The sequence below is a fragment of the Mus caroli genome, unplaced genomic scaffold (genome assembly GCF_978045245.1).
Source record: "Mus caroli unplaced genomic scaffold, Mus_caroli_1 scaffold_4, whole genome shotgun sequence".
Taxonomy (NCBI): Eukaryota; Metazoa; Chordata; class Mammalia; order Rodentia; family Muridae; genus Mus; species Mus caroli.
The window spans coordinates 30098178-30121401 of record NW_028227259.1 but is presented as its reverse complement, the minus strand read 5'-3'; the positions used below and the strand labels follow the sequence as shown (position 1 = coordinate 30121401).

At 45.9% G+C, this 23224-nt stretch overlaps 1 protein-coding gene across 4 annotated transcripts in view; it reads right to left on the bottom strand.

The window, feature by feature from the left end:
• The window catches only part of Dpp6 (dipeptidyl peptidase like 6), an 830048-nt gene that overhangs the window by 84504 nt on the left and 722320 nt on the right, over positions 1–23224 (bottom strand). For all 4 annotated transcript variants that reach the window (XM_021163979.2, XM_021163976.2, XM_021163978.3 and 1 more), the window contains exons 9-10: positions 6177–6331; positions 3300–3397 (exon numbers count right to left, since the gene is read on the bottom strand). In XM_021163979.2, the coding sequence (XP_021019638.1) occupies positions 3300–3397; positions 6177–6331 (253 nt within the window). The remainder of the gene's footprint in view (positions 1–3299; positions 3398–6176; positions 6332–23224) is intronic.

The following is a 23224-nucleotide window of genomic DNA, read 5'->3' as shown; positions in this document are numbered from 1 at the left end:
GACTATTTTCCTGAAGAAGACATAAGTGAAAGGATGTTTTGAATAGCAGACACATGAAAAGATGTGTGATGAAGGAGTATAAATATGATCCTACATATAGTTGGAGTAAGAGCATTGAGCATTGGTTTGGTTTGCTCTGTCTCACTATTCTACTCTAATGACACATATGTTTTGGTACTTAATAACATGTATGTATTGGTGCTTAATAACATGTATGTATTGGTTCGCCTTACATAGTATTGTTGAGCTCAACTTGTGGTAATGCTGTCATTGAGAGACACTTGCCCAAGAACTGCTTGTGAGGTTCCTGTGGCAGCGTGCCCCTTCCATAGCCTTACCTCAGGCTGGTTGGTGAGCTTTCAGTTTCTTTAAGATTAAACTACACCTGCTGGTTCATGTATGGTGTCTGCCTGCTGTGAGGACTGGACTGAAGCTGCTCATTTGTGTGTGGTGTCTGCATGCCTAAAGGACTGGTCTGCAAGTTGCTATGTTGTATTTGGTGTTTGCTATGGAACTGAACTGCTCAGAAAAATGATTGAGCTCGCCCCCAAAGAACTATTGCTAACAGGTCCACTTCCCCCACATCCTAAAAACTTTTCTTTTCCACTATCTCTGCTTGGTGGTGGGCTAGAGGAGAGGTTGGACCCTTATTAAAAGTAGGTTGCAAGAAATTTATGCCTACACTACACGTTTCTATAATGGGAATTTTCCTCCTTTTTACAGAGGAGAGAACCAGCAAGAAAGGCTGGCAATGTCTGAGACCACAGAACTGAGTCTAGTCTGTTTACAGGGAACCTCATTTCATGTCAGGGCTTATTTGTCTGGAGCTCTGTTGATGTCAGGAAGCCTCTTCCATCCATTGCTAGGGGTGGGTAGAGAGGGACCAGGGCAGATCCAGGACTCTGTGATGCACAGAGAAGCCCTATAAGACTCAAAAGGTTCAAGGCGGAGAAATTCTGGTTTAGTCTATGACCTGGGCAAATGGCATCATTTTTCTCACACTTTCATGATTCATCTCAGGCCCACGGCTGTTTACATGTTTGTGACACTTTGCCTGATTACTGTCTCACTCTTTACACTGTAGGTTTCATGTTCATTCATTACTAAATTCTTACAGTCAGGTTGAATGACTGGCAAATGTCAACTGTGCTCACACTGAGACTGCACTCTGATATCTGTATGTGCTTCTTAGAGGAATCTCTACTGGGACCAGCGAGATGGCTCAGAGGTGGAGAGTGTTTGCTGATCTTGAGGGAGACCTCAGTTTGGTTCCTAGAACCCACATGGTGACTCCCAACCATCTGTAACTCCAGTCCCAGGGGATCTGAACCCCTTTTCTGGCCTCTGCAGGCACTGAGTACATGTGCTGCACACATGTTTAAATGTAGGCAAAATACTTGTAGATACAAAATAAAAACAAATAAGCCTTTAAAACAAATACCTCTTGGCAGTGTGACAGAGAATCAGTAGGTATAGTGAGTGGCATCTGCGTGTCATAGATTTGTGTTGTTCTCGAGGAATGCTACTGCATTTAGCTTAAAGAAATTTGAGCAAGCAGAAGACCTGAAAGCTAGAATTCAAACTTCATGTCCTGACTATAGCTAATTTTTCATTGTCCTTGAAGTTAATCAAGCCTGTGGAAACAGCATCACCAAATTGACTAAACGAGACTCCCAATTAACTCAAACAGATGGCTGAAATTTTCCAGGTGACTTTCTGTATTAATTCAGCACATTGGCTAGACCAGGCCCCAGGAGGCTTGGCAGGGATTGGCTGAGAGGGGAATGATGGAATAGAGGGATCTTCAGGAAAGATAGGTAGCAATAACCTGAGATGTTTCATTTTAGTTAACAATATCAGGGAAATGACTGGCCTTCCTCAGCCAGTGCACATGGAGGGGTCTGCCTGGTGATGTGCCACAGGGGTTCTGCTCTAGGAAGCTGCCTGGGCTCAGGGTTAGGAGACCTAAGCTTAGGGTACCTAAACCTGTCTGGCAAGGGGTAAAACTAGTCCAGGGTAGGAAGAGATAAGAAGAGGTTATCGTTTTACGGAGCACAGGTTCCAAGCCTGGTTTGTCTCCATTTTCTCCCATGGGCACCATGGCATCAAGTTCCACTGAAGAAAGGGTTAAAAGACCCTCACTGGAATTCTGCAGGGGAAGAGGTGCCACGGACCTCTCTGAATATCATTCTTTTCATCCCCTTCCCCAAAGCACCCAAAGCCCCTGCACAATTCTACTGAGTTCCACCATGTTGCTCAAACAAATGAGCACTGCTGTCTTAGAGACTCACTGCGGGAAAAGAAAACTATACAGTAGGGAACAGAGGGTACAATGTCAGGAAGAGGAGAACAGAGCATGAGCACGTGGTGGGGAACCCTCCTCAGGAGGAGCTGGAGCAGCTGGGCCAAGCACTTGTTCTCCCAGGAGCTGCCAGAGACGTCTAATAATGTGGAGCTTTGTAAGTGACTGAAACCTGAAGTCCCAGGCTAGTTAGATGATAAAATTTGGCCTGGGTACCTGCTGGGTCTCCAAACAGGGTGCTCTTGGCTCACACAGGTCCATTTAGACAGGCAGTGCCTTAGATGTGTGAGCCCTAGGATACTACACTCACTGTCTGTCACTGTTCTCACCAGAGAGGTACAGTGGCCATGGAACTAGACTCTAGATGCTACCAGTCCCCACATAGCTTGACTTTAAGGGCAAAGCTGATATTCAAATCATGCCATGTAGATGGGATCCCATTTGGCTGCTCTCATTCAACTAGACAGTCTATACAAAGTTGATATTTCTAGCAATTGACCCACATGATTTTCCATGTGCCCTCTGAAGCACATGGCTGCCACCCACTGGGAAGTCTGGCCTTCTTAGAGCAGGACCCATCAGCATGTTAAAGGAACTGGTCAGTTAGAGGTCTTCTAAAATCCTGAAAATGGGTTGCCGCTTACTGAAATCTGGTTCCAGGGTTTTCATGTACCAGGCCATTCATGGGTATCATCTGTCTGCTGTGTGAATGTCCCAGCTGAGACAGGGGCTGACCAGACATGCTTTTCCAGAGGACCTTCCCTTTCATGGGGCAGGTTCTCCACCTTGATATATGGTAAAGAATTAAAGTATATGCTGCCTGGTGTTTTCCCTCTTTTTTTTTCCCCCAGGTAAGCAAACCACACATCAGCAAGGAAGGCTGAAAGAACAAAGTGCTTGGAATCTAGCCATTGCTTCAAGAAAGCCCATTCTGGAGATGCTGCATTGATGGCTTCCTTTTGAATTTGTTCCCAATGCAACAGTACATGATACCAACCTCATGCGAGGGTCATCAGGTGGCATCATCTCCAGGTCGTGGGTGGGTCCATTCAAGCCGATGACATGGAGCGAGATGCTGGGGTTTTCACTGCCAGCCTGCAAAGTGAGGGGACAGAGCTGTGAGGGAGAGCAGTCTGAGAGAAATGGCCTGGACTTTAGCAACATCTCTTCTGGAAGACTCCTATCTGGGCACGGTGGAGATCGATAAGGACAGATCAGTTGTGTTTCCGTGTGTGGCTGTATGTGTGTGTGCACATGTGTGCATGTGACATTATGTGTGTGTTTGCACACAATCTCAAACTCTAGGCCTCATGCTTGCATGGCAAATATTTTAACTGAGCTCTCTCCAGGTCTAAACCATGGAATTTTTAAAAGGCAAGGAGATCTTTGGGCTAGCTCTCCCTACCCAGGAGTCTTGGCATTTTCCCATTCAATTCAGTTCACTGAGTCTGCCAATGTCAGTGGGCACTTGGTCAGCCACATGACAGGGAAGGAAACTGTGGGGAAGGGCAGAAAAGGCACAGCGTCACGAAGTGTGGAACATACACAGGAGGTATGGAGCACTGGTCTCCAGGTTACAGCTCACAGGTGGGTCTTCGTAAAGAAGGGGCCACAGACCTGACCAATTCAGGCATCCTTTCAGTCTGGAGAACAAATTCTGAACTGAAAGAGGCTGGGAGAGACGTGGCCTCGTTGGGGCTGGTCTAGCCTGATGTCCTCGCTCCCTCTGTACATTTATGTTAGAGGGAATATGGCTCACAGTAAGGGACAGGGCTCTGACTGTGAGTGGGAGAGAAGAGAGCAGTAGCCAGAACTGTCTGTTAGAGTTGGTGGAGTATCTGCTAAAACATGGAAGCCCAAGAGCTGAGCAAAATGGCAATTTCCAATTCCTCACATGTCCCAGAGCATACTACCAAATAAAGGAGTCTATTAGAGTTTGGGTTGTCAATGACATTTGTTCAGGATATATGTTTATGTGTGTGTACATGTATGTATGATTGGTGTTTATATGTATGGCTGGTGGTGGTGGTGGTAGTGTGTGTGTGTGTGTGTGTGTGTGTGTGTGTGTGTGTGTGTATGTGTGTTATTAGGGGATAAAGAGGGGCTAGGGAGATGTGGACTTAGTCTCATAGACTATAATTAACTGAGTCCAGCTAGCAGACGTTAAATTATAATGGAGACTGGTAGGGGAATCAGAGACACCCCCGTCAATGGCAAATCCATACAAGACTGTCCCAGGAGAGGAAAAGAGACAAGGCTGTGGCCTCAGGGACTCATGTTCCTCCATGCTGGGAGCCTGACAGGCATTGGCCACACTCCCCAAAGACTACTTCCCAAATCATTATGCCTGAGCTCTTGCCTTGTGTGGGTAGCATTTGGGAGTATGCTCTTGGGTGGTGATGTTAGATGAGGTCATGTGGCTGGGGCCCAATGATGGCCTTAGCGTCTTGTCACGATGCCTAATTTATAAAGTGCTGGAGATTTAACCCAAGTCTCTGTGTGTGCTAGGCACTGTATAAACTAGGTACCGTGATGCCTTCCTGTAATCCCAGCAATTGAGAGATAGAGGATCAAAAGTTCAAGGTCATCTTCAGCTACACAGAGAGTTCCTGGGCAGCATGGGACATTTGAGACCCCATTTTAAAAATGGGACTCATGAGACAACATTAGCTTTGCCTCACCAGGACCTGGATCACCAACAGCCCAGTTCCAGCCAGCCAGCCTCCTTGCGGATGTATAGTGGTAGCGAGGACACAGAGCTGGCAGGAAACTACTGTGGTCAGAATTGCCCAGGTCTGCAATATTCTGTTTGGCAGCTGAAACAGCCAAACTTTCTGCTTTCTCTGGTCCATGGTTTTGGGAACCATGTAGAGCCTGTCTGTCTCCTTTGTTCTCATCATGGGTCCTCTACAGACCCAAGGGCTTCTCACAACACAGAAGCATGCACTGCTAGCTTTTAGACAAAACAGGAGGCCTCAGCTCAAATGTTCTCTGGCAGAAGCAGGAAGGTACTGACAGGGGCCCAGCAGTAAGAGCGTCATGCCTGCTTGACTGCTGGTCTTAAGGCAGTCTGGTGATGCCATTGGGAAGTAGGCTAGCCAGCTGTGTGTACCTTAAGAGCTGCATCCAAGTTCCTAGGTGCCAGCCTCCTTCCAGGTGAGGGGGTCACAGAAATTTCTGCATCAGGACTTGCCTTGTGCTTGGATGCTGGTATGTGATGCAGACATGAGATCTATAGGCCCCTCCCACTCTACTGCACCCGTTCTTGCTGTCCCACTGGCTCAGGCCTGCCTCTATCTACTTTGGTCACGATACCAAAATGTCAGTGACCAGCTGTCTTATAAACAACAGAGGTGTAAACCTCACAGCTTTGGAGTTGGAGTCCAAGACCAGAGTTACTAACGATTCTGTCAGGTGAGGGACTGGGCCTCATACATGAAGCCTGTTCACTGCCTCCTCACATGGCTGGAGTGGAAGGGAGAGTCCTCTGGGGTTCTCCTTCATAAAACACTAACCTCAATCTTAAAGGCTCCTCACTCATGGCCTGATCAGCTCTCAAGGGCCCCACCATCTTGTGGTTTCAACATATGGATATTAGGGGACACAGCTCCCAGACCCAGCAGTGACTATGGACAGCATAGCCTCGCCAAGGTCCAGGGATAGGGGACAGGGGAGGTCCTTCCAATCTCCTGAAGCTGCATTCTGTAAGGAGCCAGAAGTGCTGGATTTTTGTCATTTAAACAAAGATGGGACTTTAGTGTGCCATAATAAGCATTTATAGTGCTGCTGGCAAAGGTGGCTGACAATACTTGGAACCAGTGGGTAAAAGAGCTCATGAGTGACTTGGGTTTGACTGAGCCTGCCCTTTGCCTACCTTAGGATAGTGGTAGGGCTTCACAGTGGGGTAGACAGAGCCTGTGTACGTTGGCAGCTCCATAAGTGGAACCCGGGAGTCATTGATGGTGGCATAGGCGAGCCTTGTACCATCTGGTGACCACCAATGAGCGATGTGGCTCTTCAGAATCTCCTCTGTGGGAAAACAAAATAGAGAATGGTGAGCAGAAACTGAAGCTGGGGAGATGGGTTGCAGGGTGCTGCAGGGTGCTGCAGGGGCTGCAAGGATGAGTCTGTCTTTGTCACTGAGGTGCATTTCCTGTATGCAGCAAAATGCTGGGTACTGAATACATATCCAGTCTGTTAGTCTATGTCTTTTTATTGGGGAGTTGAGTCCACTGATGTTAAGAGATAATAAGGAAAAGTGATTGTTACTTCCTGTTATTTTTGTTGTTAGAGGTGGAATTATGTTCGTGTGGCTATCTTTGTTGAGGTTTGTTGAAATATTACTTTCTTGCTTTTTTAATAGGGTGTAGTTTCCCTCCTTGTGTTGGTGTTTTCCATCTATTATCCTTTGTAGGGCTGGATTTGTGGAGAGATATTATGTAAATCTGGTTTTGTCATGGAATATCTTGTTTTCTCTGTCTATGGTAATTGAGAGTTTTGCTGGGTATAGGAGTCTGGGCTGGCATTTGTGTTCTCTTAGGATCTGTATGACATCTTCCCAGGATCTTCTAGCTTTCACAGTCTCTGGTGAGAAGTCTGATGTAATTCTGATAGGTCTGCCTTTATATGTTACTTGACCTTTTTCCTTTACTGCTTTTAATATTCTTTCTTTGTTTAATGCATTTGGTGTTTTGATTATTATGTGATGAGAGGAATTTCTTTTCTGGTCCAGTCTACTTGGAGTTCTGTAGGCTTCTTGTATATTCATGGGAATCTCTTTCTTTAGATTAGAGAAGTTTTCTTCTATAATTTTGTTGAAGATATTTACAGGCCCTTTAAGTTGAGAATCTTCACTCTCTTCTGTACCTATTATCCTTAGGTTTGGTCTTCTCATTGTGTCCTGGATTTCCTGGATGTGTTGGGTTAGGAGCTTTTTGCTTTTTGCATTTTCTTTTACTTTTGTGTCAATGTTTTCTATGGAATCATCTGCACCTGAGATTCTCTCTTCCATCTCTTGTATTCTGTTGGTGATGCTTGCATCTACGACTCCTGATCTCTTTCCTAGGTTTTCTAACTCCAGGGCTGTCTCCCTTTGCGATTTCTTTATTGTTTCTATTTCTATTTTTAGATCTTGAATGGCTTTGTTCATGTCCTTCACCTGTTTGATTGTGTTTTCTTGAAATTCTTTAAGTGATTTTTGTGTTTCTTCTTTAAGGCCTTCTAATTGTTTACTTGTGTTCTCCTGTATTTCTTTAAGGGAGTTATTTATGTCCTTCTTAAATTCCTTTATCATCATTTTGAGAAGTGATTTTAAATCCGAATCTTGCTTTTCCTGTGTGATGGTGTATCTAGGACTTGCTATGTTTGGAGAGTTGGGTTCTGATGATGTCAAGTAACCTTAGTTTCTGTTGCTTATGCTTGCCTCCCTCCTTTTGGTTCTCAATAGTGCTACCTGCCCTTGCTATATCTGACTGGAGCCTGTCCTTCCTGTGACCCTGGTTGTGTCAGAACTCCTCAGAGTCAAGCTGTCTCTGTGATATTGTGATTTTGGGATCCTGTGATCCTGAGATCCTGGGTGTGTCAGAGCTCCTGGAAACAAAGCTGGTTCTTGGATCCTGAGATTCTGGTGTGACCAAGCTCTTGGGGTTCTGGGATCCTGGGATCCTGGGTGTGTTAGAGCACCTGGGAGTGGATCTTCCTCTGGGTGTTGTGGGATTGGTTGCAGAGATTGGGCCCAAGGTCTGCTCAGGGCCCCAGGCCAGACCAGAAGGAAACTGTGCCACTGGTCAGGTAGGGTTCCTGCATCCCTGGATCCCTGGATCCCACTGGTCCCAGTTATGTTGTGTATCCCTCTCCTCTTTCACATGTCCTTCTTTAGATACTGTTCACCTTGCTTTTTTTTGAGACAGGGTCTCTCTTTGGCCTGGAGGTCAACAAATAGGCTAGGCTAACTGGCCAGCAAATCCCAGGGATCTTTCTATCTCCATCTCCCTGTGAGTGTAAGCATTTGTAAGCATATTCAAGCATACTTGGCTTTTTGGTTTTACTTTTTTTTTTTTTTTTGAGACAGCATCTCACCATGTAGCTCAGCTGCCCTGAACTCTATGTAGAACAGGCTGGCTGGCCTTCAGCTCACAAAGATCCACTTGCCTCTTCCCAGAATGCTGGGTCTAAAGGTGTGCACCACCATGCCCAGACATACTGACTACTGACTTTTTTTTTTTTAACATATGTATCGTGTATATCGAACTCAGCTTTTTTACTGACTGACCTATCTCCCTAGCAGGTAGATTGTCCTCTCAATATGACTTTACAAAAACACCAGAGAAAACTAGCTCACAAAGTGGCATGCTCTTAAAGACAGGCCAGAGGAGAGAGGGAGCTATGGGGAGGCACAACCTTAGACAACAGGTGAGAATATATGAGAGGCGGGGATCCATGTACTCCTCTACCATGGAGGAGGAAGGAGGATGTGTCCACACATGTGCCTCAGCCTTAAACCATCCCTTTCTCTGGGTGACTATAAAACAAAATGGACCCATCCTAGAAAGGACAGAGATAGATGTGGGAGTCCAATCAGAAGTGTCCAATATTCTTCTAACACACAGGCATTTCTACTCACCAGACTTAGAGGTGAACTTTGTAGGGCCAGGGAGAAAAAGCCTACCTTTCTTTGTTTACAATTGTTTTATTTCTAGGATAGGACTTTGCCTATATAGTTCAGATTGGTCTTAAACTAGTGATCCTCCTGCCGCTGTCTCTCAAGTGTGAGATGATAGGCATACCTTACTTCACCTGGTGTCTACTGTGTTTTTTAACATATCCAGAGAAGATATTGCCCAAGTGGTACAAACCAGGTCCTGGGAATTTGCAACTGCCAGGATCCTCTCTGGTTCAGAAACAAACTCACAGTGATGAGAAGCCCTTCTAGATTGTTATTAAAATAATGTCTCCCTCATGCCATAGGTAGGGTCCATTCAGCTGGCCATTGTTACCCCAACCTGCTCTGTGTTTCTGGAGAGGTAGGGAGCCAACTCAGGCAGTTGAAGACACACAGGAGGAAAATCATGTGTCTACTTAGCCAAGAATAGAGAAAGCTGAGATAGTTGGGAGTTACAGGCCAACATGGGTATGGAGGGGAAGCAGATGCATTGGAGGACTGGGGACTGCACCAGTGTCAGGACCTTGGATGCAGAATAGATTGTAGGGGGCAAAGCTTACTAGGAGGAGTCAGATCTTGCCAGTGCTGGCCTGAGTGTTACTTATGAAACATATTACAGCCCAGTCAGAGGGCTCCTGAGTCTCTCTAAGAGCTGGCTGCATCTGTAAGGGACCTTCTGATGGTACACAGCTCTTCTCTACCTCCTCCTCCCTGGGGGACCTAGGCCCACTGAAGGAATTAGGAGCCCCACTAAGTTGTGTTATCCTGTCCCTCACCCCCCTGCTCAGTCCCATTGAGCTCCCTCCCACTGGCTTTTGCAGTTTTTCTCCTTACTGCACAGGGAAGTTTTCCAGGAATCACAGCCTCATCTCAGGTCTCAGAATATGCATACCTTTTGTCAAGATGACTTTTCCCATCCAGGGCAGCCTAGGCTAGTATACAGAGCCACAAAGAGGGAGTTTAGGGGTTCTGGGGTCCAGGGTTCAAGCTATAATCTGCCTGTCTCTTTTTAAGTCCCCATCTATTGAAGTGACAGTGATCACTGTAGCCCCTTGACAACTATTCTGGCTGTGCTGGGATCTCATCAGTGTCCATCTAGCTCCACAGGACATTTCTAGTGCCCTTGAGGACACAGAGGTGAGTGAGCAAGCTAGGGAGTGAATGAAGAAAAGAAGATGAAGAGGAGGAGAAGGAGAAGAGGGGAGGGAGAGGATGGGGGATGAGGAAGGAGAGAAGGAGGAAGAGGAGGAAAAGAGGAGGGTCCAGAAGAGAGGAGGAAGAGGAGAGGAGGAGGACAGAAGGAGGAGGGGTGAAGCAAGAAGAGGAGGAGAGGAGGAGGAAGGAAAGAAGAAGGAGGAGGAAGGCACAGACCAGGCTTCACGGCTTGTAATTTTTTTGTGTTTTCTGCAGCAGAGAGAGTGATTTTGAGGTGTGAGTTTGGAATGAGGTGATTCAAAAATGACTTTATGCAGAGTCACCTGATCTGCAGGAGTGCTCACAAGGTAGAGTGAGTAATGAGTCCCTGCAGATGGTCTCTGGAAAATGCAGCCACCTTCTAAAGAGAATGCACTGCAGGGGCTAGACTAGAAGGGATCTATTGACAGTCACCTAAGGTGACCTAGCAGGGCAGGAGGAGGAGGACCAGAGTCTGGGGAGGCAGCAGAGGTGCCTCACTGCTGGCTTGTGCTCCAGGGAGCCCAGGCAAACCCAGTAGAAAGGTGGCTGGCCACTGCAGAGACAGCCAATGAAGAGACAAGCACAGTCACAGCAAAGCCCTGGAGAAGAAACTAAGAGGGAAAGATGGGTCAGCTGAAACCCTGACAGCATAGCATCTTATGGACACCCCTGTGCAGTGAACACTTTCCCAGCATTCCTTTCCTAACGAGGCATCTGTGTAATTGGCATGAGCCAGATGTACTTCAAAACTAGAGATCTGCAGATAGGGGAAGAATCCCCCTTTCACCAAGACAATTCACTCCATGAGCCCTTTACTCGGAACAACACAAACAGCAAACCTTTCTGAGCAAGTGGAATAGTAATGAGGAAACAGGAAGATCTGGTTTCCCTTTCCTTTTCCTTGCTCTGCTGGGGGAGCAATTTTAGTACACATACAAATACACACATATACACACACGTAATACACATAAACATGGACAAACATACACACACAGACACATGCTCACACACAGACAGACCCACATGCACACACAGACATATACACATAAACATGTACAACCATACACATGCAGGCACATGTGCGCCCAAGCACACATGAAGACAGACATATACATGCACACAGAAGCACACACATGTACACACACTGATCCATCTGAGGACACTGACTCATTGATGGCTTTCTCTGTGAGATGCAGGAGGAGAATGTGGGCATCTCAGCTCCTGGGAGCACAGGCTGGTTTCTCTGTTGCTGATGAAATCATTTGCCATGCTGTTAATTTCTATGGACTACCTTAAGAGTATGTCTAGTATGATAAACCTCCTATTGGCTTGGGGGACGAAGGCCAAGGCCATACACACTGCCTGGAGACCTCCATTCTCATGCCACCGTATGCGACAGGTGTTCAGTAGTGTGCAAATGTGAGATACTGTGTGTGTGAGTGCTGTCTACCCAGATGTGGACTGTGACTCATGGTGACTTGAGAGTGGGGAGAACCATGTTCTTATTCCTGCAGAAGATCCATAGGCAGCCATGGTCTGAATGCTGACAGGGGAAGAAAGAAATTTTGACATTGTGATAAGAATGAACCTGGGGCACCTCAGGCTGATGTGATAGCTGGGCACAGGAAGGCAAACCAGAAACTGTATATGATCTCACTTACATGTGGGATCTATAAAAGATATAGTAATGGACACAGACAGACAGAAGGCAGCGAGTCTTTTTTTTTTTTTTTTTTTTTAATTATGGTGAACTTGACAATAGTGAGACTCACCTGGGAAGAGAAGCCTCAGTTGAGAAAACGCCTCCATCAGTTGCCTGTAGGTGAGTCTGTGAGTCAGGGTATTTTCCTGATTGATGATCTAAGTGGAAGGACCTAACTCATTGCAGATGGTGCTATCCTTGGGCAGGTAGTCTGGGGTGCATACAAAAGCAGGCTGAGCAAGTTATGGGGAACAATTAGTATCAGAGCCCCTCCCTGGTCTCTGCTTCAGCTCTGCCTCCAGATTCCTGTCCCAAGTTCTTGCCCTGACTTCCCTTCATGAAGGGTTATAAGCTGGAAGGTGAAATAACCTCTTTCCCCAAAGTTGCTTTGGCCATTTTTTTTTAATCGCGTAGCAATAGAAACCTAACTAGGAGAAGCGGTAGGGTGAGATGTAGGGCATATGGGTCAAGAGGGATGGCCGGAATTAGTAATGCCTCATTCACATGAGAAGTGCTCAGCAGAGATATGAGTGTTCTCCCCACAGGACACACTTGATGTCATACATTTACTAGTTACATTCATTTAGGAGTTCAACAAGACCATCATATACACGTAAAGGTTTAACTTGTAAATCATAAAAAAGCACAAAATAAACCATGACTGTATGGAGACGAACATGCTAGCTCTGATCCAGCGAGCATTGGCATTGGGTCTGGGTCATATGAGCTTGGCATCATACATAAAATATACATCTTAGTTTGAGGGAAAACTTCTTAAATAGGGAAAATAATATAGTTCCCAGAGCAGAATCACAGGGAGAATTTGTCCCCTAAAAGAAAGGTTGAAGTACTAACCTTCCCTGAGTGTGACCTCACTTGGAAACAGGGTCAATGCACAGTCGTCATTAGATGTAAGCCAGGCTGAGGTTTTCCTGGAGAGGGTGGACCTTAATCCAATATGGCTGGTGTCCTGAAGAATGGAGAGGTGACAGACACAGGAAGACTGTGCAGTGATAACAGATGTTGGGGTGTTGTGCCTGAAAGCCTGTGTTAACGTTATTGACCAAATCCCAAGCACTCCACCTGAGCAAGGTTCTGTGCCATATGGTAGAGACAGTTTATGAGTTAATCATAAACAACATGTGAGCTGGCAATTTCAAGTGGTCTGGGAGTGATTGGAGCAGACTATAGCGGAGCTGGAGGAAAACAGAAATCCAAACGAAATCAGGAAGACAGAGTGGAGGAGCCTGGAAATTCATGTCCTCCCTTCTTCCAGACAAAGAATGAACGAATCGTAGTTACATGGGAGGCACTATCTACTAGCCCTTAAAGGTTAGCTGTGGCATATTCTGAGTCCAGACCCTACAAAGGGAACAGCAAGTGACAGTCATTGCCTCTCTTTCCTGCTTTCTGCTGGCTGGAATGAAGACAAAGGATAACATTGTGGTTTGGACCTCAGATGTCCATAAAATGGGAAACACCTGGGGACCAGGCTTCCTACTGGGCAGCTTGCTCCTTCAGCAAGTACTGTCCAGACCTGCACAGCTACTGCTATTCCCAAGTGGAAGGCAAGGCTGCCTGCCAGTGTCACATCAGTCTCCAGAAGGGACCTGACCCAGGCAGAGTGTGGTTTCTGTTTGGCCAGCTCTATGACAAGGGGGCTCAGTGACAGAGAAGGCCAATTGCACAGTCCTGGTGGACAGTTGTTTGGGGACAGTGCCCAGCTCAGATGGGAGGTACTAATACCAGGAGGGAAAGCTTGGACTGGAGGGAAGGTCTTTGCACTATGGCAAGGGAGTGGAGGCCCTCTTGGTGGCTGGGTTTAGGGGTCCTTGACCTACAGATCCACTATTCAGGCTCAGCCTGAAGGTTGTGTAGAGCAGCACAGATGGAAAGGGAAGCAGGGACCCTTGGGGACTTGGATAGAAAACAGTCTTAGCTAGTGTCCCACAGGGAGCCTTAATATGTCCCATAGGTGCTCTGTTGAGGTCCCACAGGTCTCGTTTTCTGGGGCAAGGTAAAGTGAGGCTGAGAGGTTAAGGTCTGTTCCTGTTTCATTAAGCACAGATTTTTGCTCCTAAACCTGCTTGCATGTGAATGCTCTCTGACTCAGTGGACTGGGGGCATAGAAGGTAGGCCCACACATTTATCTACATCTCTCTACATCTCTCTACATCTACATCTCTCTACAGCAGGGCCATTTCTGAACTGTTGGAAGTCAGACAGCCAGTGTCACAGACAGGGCATGCCCTGAGCCTGCCTTTTGTATACCTTGTTGGGTGCAGAAGAGAGGAGATGCCAGCTCTGCCATGCTCAGCCTAATTCGAAGATGTCACTGCAGGTCACCAAGAACAACTTTAATGGCAAATGTTTTATGTAGAAAATATCAGGGAAAGGTAACACCTGGGACAGGAGGTCAGGCTCCTGTGCCTGGGCTGTCCTGTTTGTTAGTGCTTTCTTTAGCTCTTCATTCTTCATATGTTTCTTAGTGGGAAGAACCTCCTGAAGCTTAGCCCTGAGGCTTTCTTTTGATGGGGCCCCTTACCCAAACAAATAACAAAGTATCATGTATATATTCCTTTTTTTACTTCATTGTTGAATCATATAGCATTAATTAATTCATTCATTCATTTGGCATTCAGTCATCCATTCACTTAATGACACCCTAACACAGCAGACTGAGAAAACACACTATGGACAAACATGGAGAACTATTTGAGAGTCAGGAGGGAGATGGAGGCAGGAGGATCAGGAGTTCAAGTGCATTCTGGGAGACATAGTGAGTTGATGACCAGAGACATTATCTTGAAGTCCTACAGTCAGTGAATAAGAACAGTATTTGCTTACTGGTTCTGACTGTTCCCTGAGAAACAAGAGTGTAAGTTTTTGTTCAAGGTCACGTGTGACATGGAGTTCCCAACTGGAACTTAGAAGCAGAAAGCAGGGGGGCCTGCTTGGATCTGGAACTGAAGGAGACTCAGGTCAGGAAGGGAGGAGAGGCAAGGCAGCTTTTGATCTCAAGTGACAGTTGCTAGCTGAAGGCCATCTTGTCACCTTTCTGTGCTGGGTGATAGGAACAAATTGCCTCATGAAGAGGCTATGTGCCTGCTCAAGTCACACAGCAGAAAGCAGCATCATGATCCTCTCTCATTCTCCCTGCCACAGTGTATGCTGAGAGTGGATGTGGAGGAGCCATTAGAGCATGAGAGGGCCCTCACTGGAGGGGATAATCAAGTGATCATCAAATGTGAAGAGAGTAGCTACAAGAGGAGCAGATGTGCACGTCAGGCTTTGCTGGAGCAGTGCACCCTGACCACGAAATCAGAAAAAGGAAACTGTCAAAGACTCATGCTGCTGAGGAGGAGATAGACAAGATTCTCACTGATCTCACCAGGGCCATAGCTGGCTTCTGTTGCTCATTCTTTAAGAATATTATTTATTACATTACTTACATATATTTGAGTGTGTATGCTGCATGGATTTGTGCATGGGTGCATGTCACAGTAAGTATATGGAAGTCAGATGGCAACTATAGAAGTTGGTCCCCTCCTTCCATCTCATGAGTCCCAGGGATTGAATTCAGATCATCAGCCTTGGTAGAAAGTGCCTTTACCTGCCAAGCCATTTGGCTCTACTGTTGCTCATTCTTATGCCACATATACAGATGGATCTCCTCTGCAACAGCACAATCCATGCAAGCCACTGCAGCTCAGTGCTCACCACATCACAATCCAACAGCAGCAGCAGCAGCAGCAGCAGCAGCAGCAGCAGCAGCAGCAGCAGCAGCAGCAGCAGCAGCAGCTCCTTAGCAGGGGCCAGAGCACCCAGGGAGGCAGGACTGACACAAGGTAGAGACTGAAGAAAGGGTAGGATACTTCCTTTCAACACCCCCAACCTCCAAACCTTGGCACATTTTGCCCTTCCCCTAATCTCAGGTAGAACTCCAATTCTACACATCTTTGTTTTTCTTTCTTATCAAGATTTATAGGCTAAACACATGGGGTATGTGTGTATGTGTGTGTGTCTTTTTTAAAATTATTGGGTATTTATTTCATTTACATTTCCAATGCTATCCCAAAAGTCCCCCACACCCTCCCCCACACACTCCCCCACCCACCCACTCCCACCTCTTGGCCCTGGCGCTCCCCTGTACTGAGGCATATAAAGTGTGCACGACCAATGGCCCTCTCTTTCCACTGATGGCCGACCAGGCCATCTTCTGATACATATGCAGCTAGACACACGAGCTCGGGGGGTGGGGGTACTGGTTAGTTCATATTGTTGTTCCACCTACAGGGTTGCAGATTCCCCCAGCTCCCTGGGTATTTCCTCCAGCTCCTCCATTGGGGGCCCTGTGATCCATCCAATAGCTGACTGTGAGCATCCACTTCTGTGTTTGCTAGGCCCCGGCATAGCCTCACAAGAGACAGCTATATCAGGGTCCTTTCAGCAAAATTTGCTAGTGTATGCAATGGTGTCAGCGTTTGGAGGCTGAATATGGGATGGATCTCTGGGTATGGCAGCCTCTAGATGGTCCATCCTTTTGTCTCAGCTCCAAACTCTGTCTCTGTAGCTCCTTCCATGGGTGCCTTGCTCCCAATTCCAAGAAGGGGCAAAGTATCCACACCTTGGTCTTTGTTCTTCCCGAGCTTCATGTGTTTCACAAATCGTATCTTATATCTTGGGTATTCTAAGTTTCTGGGCTAATATCCACTTATCAATGAGAATATATCATGTGAGTTCTTTTGTGATTGAGTTACCTCACTCAGGATGATGCCCTCCAGGTCCATCCATTTGCCTAGGAATTTCATAAATTCATTCCTTTTAATAGCTGAGTAGTACTCCATTGTGTAAATGTACCACATTTTCTGTATCCATTCCTCTGTTGAGGGACATCTGGGTTCTTTCCAACTTCTGGCTATTATAAATAAGGCTGCTATGAATATAGTGGAGCATGTGTCCTTACAGTTGGAACATTTTCTGGATGTGTGCCCAGAAGAGGTATTGCGGGATCCTCCGGTAGTACTATGTCCAATTTTTTGAGGAACCACCAGACTGATTTCCAGAGTGGTTGTACAAGCTTGCAATCCCACCAACAATGGAGGAGTGTTCCTCTTTCTCCACATCCTTGCCAGCATCTGCTGTCATCTGAATTTTTGATCTTAGCCATTCTGACTGGTGTGAGATGGAATCTCAGGGTTGTTTTGATTTGCATTTCCCTGATGATTAAGGATGCTGAACATTTTTTTCAGGTGCCTCTCAGCCATTCGGTATTCCTCAGGTAAGAATTCTTTGTTTGTGTGTGTGTGTCTTTAACTGAATTTCTATAAGACACAGCAGCACCGGGTTCCTGGTAAATGTAGCCTGACCTACCTGCTGTGATTAGAAATCCCCTCCACTAAGAGCAGCCAAGGCAGTGGGCACTGTCAGTCTCCACACTTCAATACACTGAAAGGACAAAGTCTCAGTGGCTCATGGGGCCCCAGGCTGGAATGTACTGAGCATAGGGGCCACAAAACTTGACCTTCTCTACCTCTTTTCCTTCCTTCCTTCCTTCCTTCCTTCCTTCCTTCCTTCCTTCCTTCCTTCCTTCCTTCCTTCCTTCCTTCCTTCCTTCCCTCCCTCCCTCCCTCCCTCCCTCCCTCCCTCCCTCCCTCCCTCCACACTGATGCCCACTTGTGCCTTCAGAGTCCATGCCTTTTGACCTCTGAGAACTTCAGCATCTTAACTCTCCTTCTTAAGAGCCCCCTTTAACCCAGGCCCGGTATCCAGGCAGTCTGGAGATGATAGATATCTGTGCTCAGGATGAACCAAGGCTTGCCTAAATTATTCCTGAAATATGTCTTGTTTTCAAGCATTACACTCTTAGATCTGGTATGGATGTAGTAATCTACCCAGTGATTGGTTTAGTGTCTCACGTAAAATGGATTATCAACTGTATAATGAGTTTTCATTTCCCTACAATTATAATTTTCTTCTTGATGTTTTTCCAAAGCTGATCACTCTCTTAGTATGCACCAGAAAGTTAAAAGAGACAGAGTTTCTCAAGCAAGAATGTTAATTCCCAGGGACACAGCTACCAGCCACAGTTTATGTTTACCAAGGGTTTCTTACAAAGGGCAGGGCTTAATTTCCATGGTCTTATGAAAGACATATTTGATACAAATCAAAATGATTGCCTTAAATTATAGGTAAGCTATTTCTTTACATCGGCTCAGCCCTTAGACACAATGTCTGTCTCACTTCCCTTCCCCCGAGGCTCAGGGGTCTTTGAAGAAGAGTTGGTGGATAGATTGTAAGAGCCGGAAGCAGTGGGCTTCAAGGACGTGGTGATTGCTGGGGAACACAGCAGTCACACATTCGATCTCACAATGGCTTGAGTATGCACAAGACTAGAGAGAGATGGTGCGGATGAAGTCCTGCCCCTAGCTGAGGGGTCATTGGTATGTGACAGCTGCTCAGGAGAGTCAGCTTTCTTTAATGGTGTGATCCCTGGTAGCTGACTATGTCAGGGCAGGCCCACACCTAAAAGTAGTTGGCCAACACAGGATGGACTCAGTGGGCTTGAAGTGTGTGTGGGGAATGGGTGGATCTGAGGAGAGTTGGGGGAGGGCGAAGTGAATGTGGTGGAAATACATTGTATGAAATTCTCAAAGAATTAACAAAACATTATTTAAAAAAAATCAAGAATAAGATTTGCTTTCCGGAAGAACTGTAAAAAGGATCATTTAATACATATTTTCTAAGAAAACCCCAATTCAGCAGCATTTGCCGGAATCAGCCTGAGATGTTCTGTATAATTATTTCTTAATATCATTGAAAACACAGTATGTAACAGACAGGAAATTAGGTCTCAAGGTTATTAAAGAAAAGGTTAATTAGCTATAAATTATGAATGACTTTTGGGTAGTTCCCATTCCCTGCGCAATTGGCTTGTCTTGATTCTGGTTCCAGTGGTAAAAGAACAAGAGTGAGCCCTGAGTCTTAGGCTGGTGTGAGGATTCTATATGAATGGGACCCCACCCTTGCCTGTTCCAGTAAGGAGCAGTAGCACGTGTCATCCACAGACATGGGATGTCCTCAAGTTGTTTGAATGGAGTCTCAGGAAGGAACACATACCCCAGGCTCAACACAGCCCTTTCTAATCATGTGGTCCTCACACCTTGGGCTCAGCAAAGTCTTTCCTGATGGTTTGGTGCTCATGCTCTGCCCCCATGCTTCCTGAGGTCACACCGAGGACAGTGTGCAATACTCCAGAGGACCACATTCTGGTTCCAAATGGGCACATTAGAATTCCTCTGCTCAAAGCCAAGACTGTGTCCCAAGGCTGGATAACCTACTCTCAAAATCAAGCTATATTCATAGTGGGGACACAAAACAGGAGGTGACAAGGTCTTTGTCAACTCTAGTATTCCTCTGACAATGACTGCAGTGGCTATCTCTATCATTTGATAATGGCAACTATATGGACCCAATGTGAGGATAATGCTGTGGGTAAACCCAGCAATGACCTCTGTAGGCATGAGGTGACAGTGGTCAGGGTCACAGGGACTCTCAGTGTCCTAAGGTGAGGTGACAGTGGTCAGCGTCACAGGGACACCTTCATTTAATAGATAGTATATTCTCAAACAGCTCAGCCCCACACAATACCCATTCATCGACATCTGGCTGACTGAGATCCACACAAGCTATTTAGAACACAGTGAAGATGTGTGACTTGTAGTCTGGACTACAAGTGCTTTTGCTGAGAGGGGAATCCAGCCATTTGTAGTGGCCATACTATGCTGGACACTTTCAGCTACTTTGCTAACTGTCCCCTGTATCAGAGTGATGTCCCAAACACATGCAGCTTCAGGTATAGGGCAAAGGGTCAAGCCATACAGTGGATAGTAGATGAATGGGAATGACTCCAGTCGGGCTAAAACTGACATGCATTGTCTGAGGTGGACACCCATTCCTGAGTGCTACATCTACTCTAGCACAGCATGGGGCACAACCTCAGTTATGTCACCTGAGTTTTGAACAGGTTGTAACTGAGAAGCCCACTACAAACATGGTTTTCAAAAGAGCTTTACAAACAGCAAGTGCTCAATAACTGCCATCAAAATAGAGGTATGGGTAGTGCGACTAGTTGACACTCAGCTGAAGGTCTGGGGAGGCTTTATAGCATTGTACTGAAATGCATTGCCAGCTGCTTCCTTCAGCGCATGGGGAATATACCCATATCGAAAGCTGATACTGAGCTCCGCATGCTGGCACACCTTTTCATCGCAACACCTGGGAGGCAGTAGCTGGATCTCTGAGTCTGAGGCCTGCCTGGTTTACATAGTGAGTTTGAGAACAGTCAGAGCTACATAGAGGAACCCTGTCTCAAAATAAAACCAGAATGAAACAAACAAACCAACAAACAAAAAACAAAAGAAGAACAAAAAAAAAAAAAAAGAAGAAGAAAAAAGAAAGAAAGCAGAAGAAGCTGCCCTGCACCTGTCCAGAGATTCCTAGCTCAACCATGTGCCTTCTGTTCCTCTGCCAAATGCTGAAATTCTAGAATCTTCTCCAGCTTCTAATGAAGCACGGAGGGAGATGGACTTCTCACTCTGGGGGAACAGGGCAGGAGTAGGATTGTGCTGATGGGTAGTCTCTGAGAGGGAGATGGAAACATCTCTGCTGTTTTCTGCAAGGCAAGGCTGACTTTGCCATCTCTGATCCCTCTTTCAGCGCTTCTGTTCCAAGAGCTTGCACAAAGATGACTGATGCTGTCAGTGGCAAGTGGCACAGGAACCATGAGGTCCTGCAACATCTGAGGGAGCAACATTAAGTGGCATCTCTCCAGGTTTATGAGACTTACATCTGAGTTATAGATGGCTTCTGAGGTCTGGCTTTTCTACCATCCTGTGGAGTCATTTCCAAAGTAAAGACAAATACTGAGTTGTGTTTCAGAGGATCAGATGTTTATCTGGCTCTTTCAATAAACCTTCTGTTTGTTTTGTGATTCTTGGCAGGAACTGTCAACTTATTTTTCTGATGGAAGCAACAGCTAGAGTGGATTTTATTTTGCTCAAATCTAAATAGCAGAGAAGATCCTAAAACCTGAACCATGCCATGAAGTGTTTGCCCCCAAACACTGATCTAGCCAAGGAGACAGAAGTTAACTCTGGCTGCCAGAACTACTGTATGAGCCATCCTAGGCAGAAATTTGGGGAAGCCTGAGGAGAGCTTATGGCACACTACCTCTACCAGAGATGCCTTAGGCAGAATGGTACAGAAAGGTTGGGGTGGGGTGGGGATCTCATGGTTGGGGGAACTTTGCCACTAGCCAACCAAGAACTCAGATAAGGCAGGTGCTGCATCAGGGCTGTGTCCACTCCTTGCTCTCTCACAAGGGATGGCTTTAATGTTCTCATCAACAGACCAGAGGAGACACTGGGGACTTTGTGAAGAGTTCCAAATCTTACATGAATGCTTTTGGAACTCAGATCCAAGGCAGAATGGTCCCACTTATTCATATCACCTCTCTCCTGCCTCAAATGATGTAACTCTAGAACATTCTCTAGCTACTTTTGCAAACTCTTACATGTGCAAGACTCTTTTTTTGCCTAAGCATCCTTCTTTCTGTTTAAATGCTGCATAAACCAAATGTCCAGAACCCATCTATTCCCAAGTTTGAATCAAACACTGCATGTGTCCTTTGAGTCTCATTGCAATCTAATAAGATAGGAAGGGCAGGTGACACTAAACCTCTCTTTTCCTTTTCCTTTTTCTCTTTCTTTTTCTCTTTCTTTTTCTTTTTCTTTTTCTTTTCCTTTTTCTTCTTCTTTTTCTTTCACATACTATATTTTTATTAGATATTTTCATTATTTACATTTCAAATGTTATCCCTTTTCCTGGTTTCCCCTCTGAAAACACCCTATCCCATCCCCTCTCCCCCTGCTTCTTTTTTTTAAATATTATCTTTTAGTAGATATTTTCTTTATTTACATTTCAAATGTTATTGCCTTTCCTCCTTTCCCCTCTGAAACCCCCTATCCCATCCCCGTCCTCCTGCTCACCCACCCACTCCTGCTTCCCTGTCCTGGCATTCCCCTACACTGGGGTATCAAGTCTTCACAGGACCAAGGGTCTCTCCTCCCATTGATGTCCAACAAGGCCAGAGGATGTATTTTTCTACTATAGTAGTTAGTGAGCATTTGTAAGTTACAGACACATGGCAATACTATTGGAATCCTCTGAGTGATCTGGGGATGGGCTCAGGGATGGCAGAAGCCTGCCCAGTATCTGGGATATGTGAAGCCCTGAGCGAGCGTGCAACCCATTCAACCATGGTCCAGTGATGATGGAGATTGGTAGTAGGAGGAGCCTGAGTCAGTCATTCCCAGTCACAGTATAGGGATAGACAGAGCTTGGTTGATCCCCTGCTTTCTGTTACTATACAATTAAGAGTGCTGTCACCTAGATAACCTGCGACACTCTACTCAATACAGGAATCCACTCAATGCATGCCTGGCTCCAACACTGCTGATTGCCATCCTTTAATAAGATAAGAGACAGACAAGGTGGCGTTAAGCTCATCCTAGGCACCACTTCGAGGACTCAACTATTGCTGTGGTGGCCTGTGTAGCACTACTTCCACCAGAGCACCCTGTGAAATCTGGGTCCAAGAAAAATTGCAAAGTACATAAAAAACACGCCTGATAGGTCTGTACTCAGAAATAAATGGCCTCATTCTAAATATGGAAAGTCTTATTTATTCCTGCTTGCATCTGCTGCTGTTCTCCTGCCACTAAACACATTATCCAAGGTGCCGGGTGTGGAATTTAATGGGAGGTTAAAAAAGAAATCAGAGAACATCAAGCCAGAAGGCAAATGCAGCTTTGGCCTTGCAAGGCTTGAAACATCCCATGCTAATCAGCACTGTTATTTGTGTATTACACATGGCTAGCAAGGCTCCTTAACATCAGAGATCAGCAAATTCTCACAAATACCTGAGAGCAGTTGTGTGTTCTGCACATGACTAAGATAGCCACCAGGTGGCAGCATTTTTACCTTTTATTCCTTCACTGAGGTTTTGCTTTTCTTATAGAATTTTCACCTTGCAAGCCAGCCACGCTGTGCAGCAAATCCAAGAACACTTACATGGATGCCTTATTCTCTCTTAAGGCACTGGCAGGTATGAGGAGTGGTGACAGACTCTTATTTATGACCGGGGACATTTTTAGTGAGGATTTTTCTGGAGCAGCTTCTACAGGGCGTCATGTAGCCCAGGGTAGCCTCCAAAGTACCGTGTATCAGACAGTGACTATAACTTGATCCTTTTGTCTCTACCTCCTAAGTGTTGGGATTAGAGCATCATACCTGGTGTTATGTAGTGCAGTGAAGAATCTAC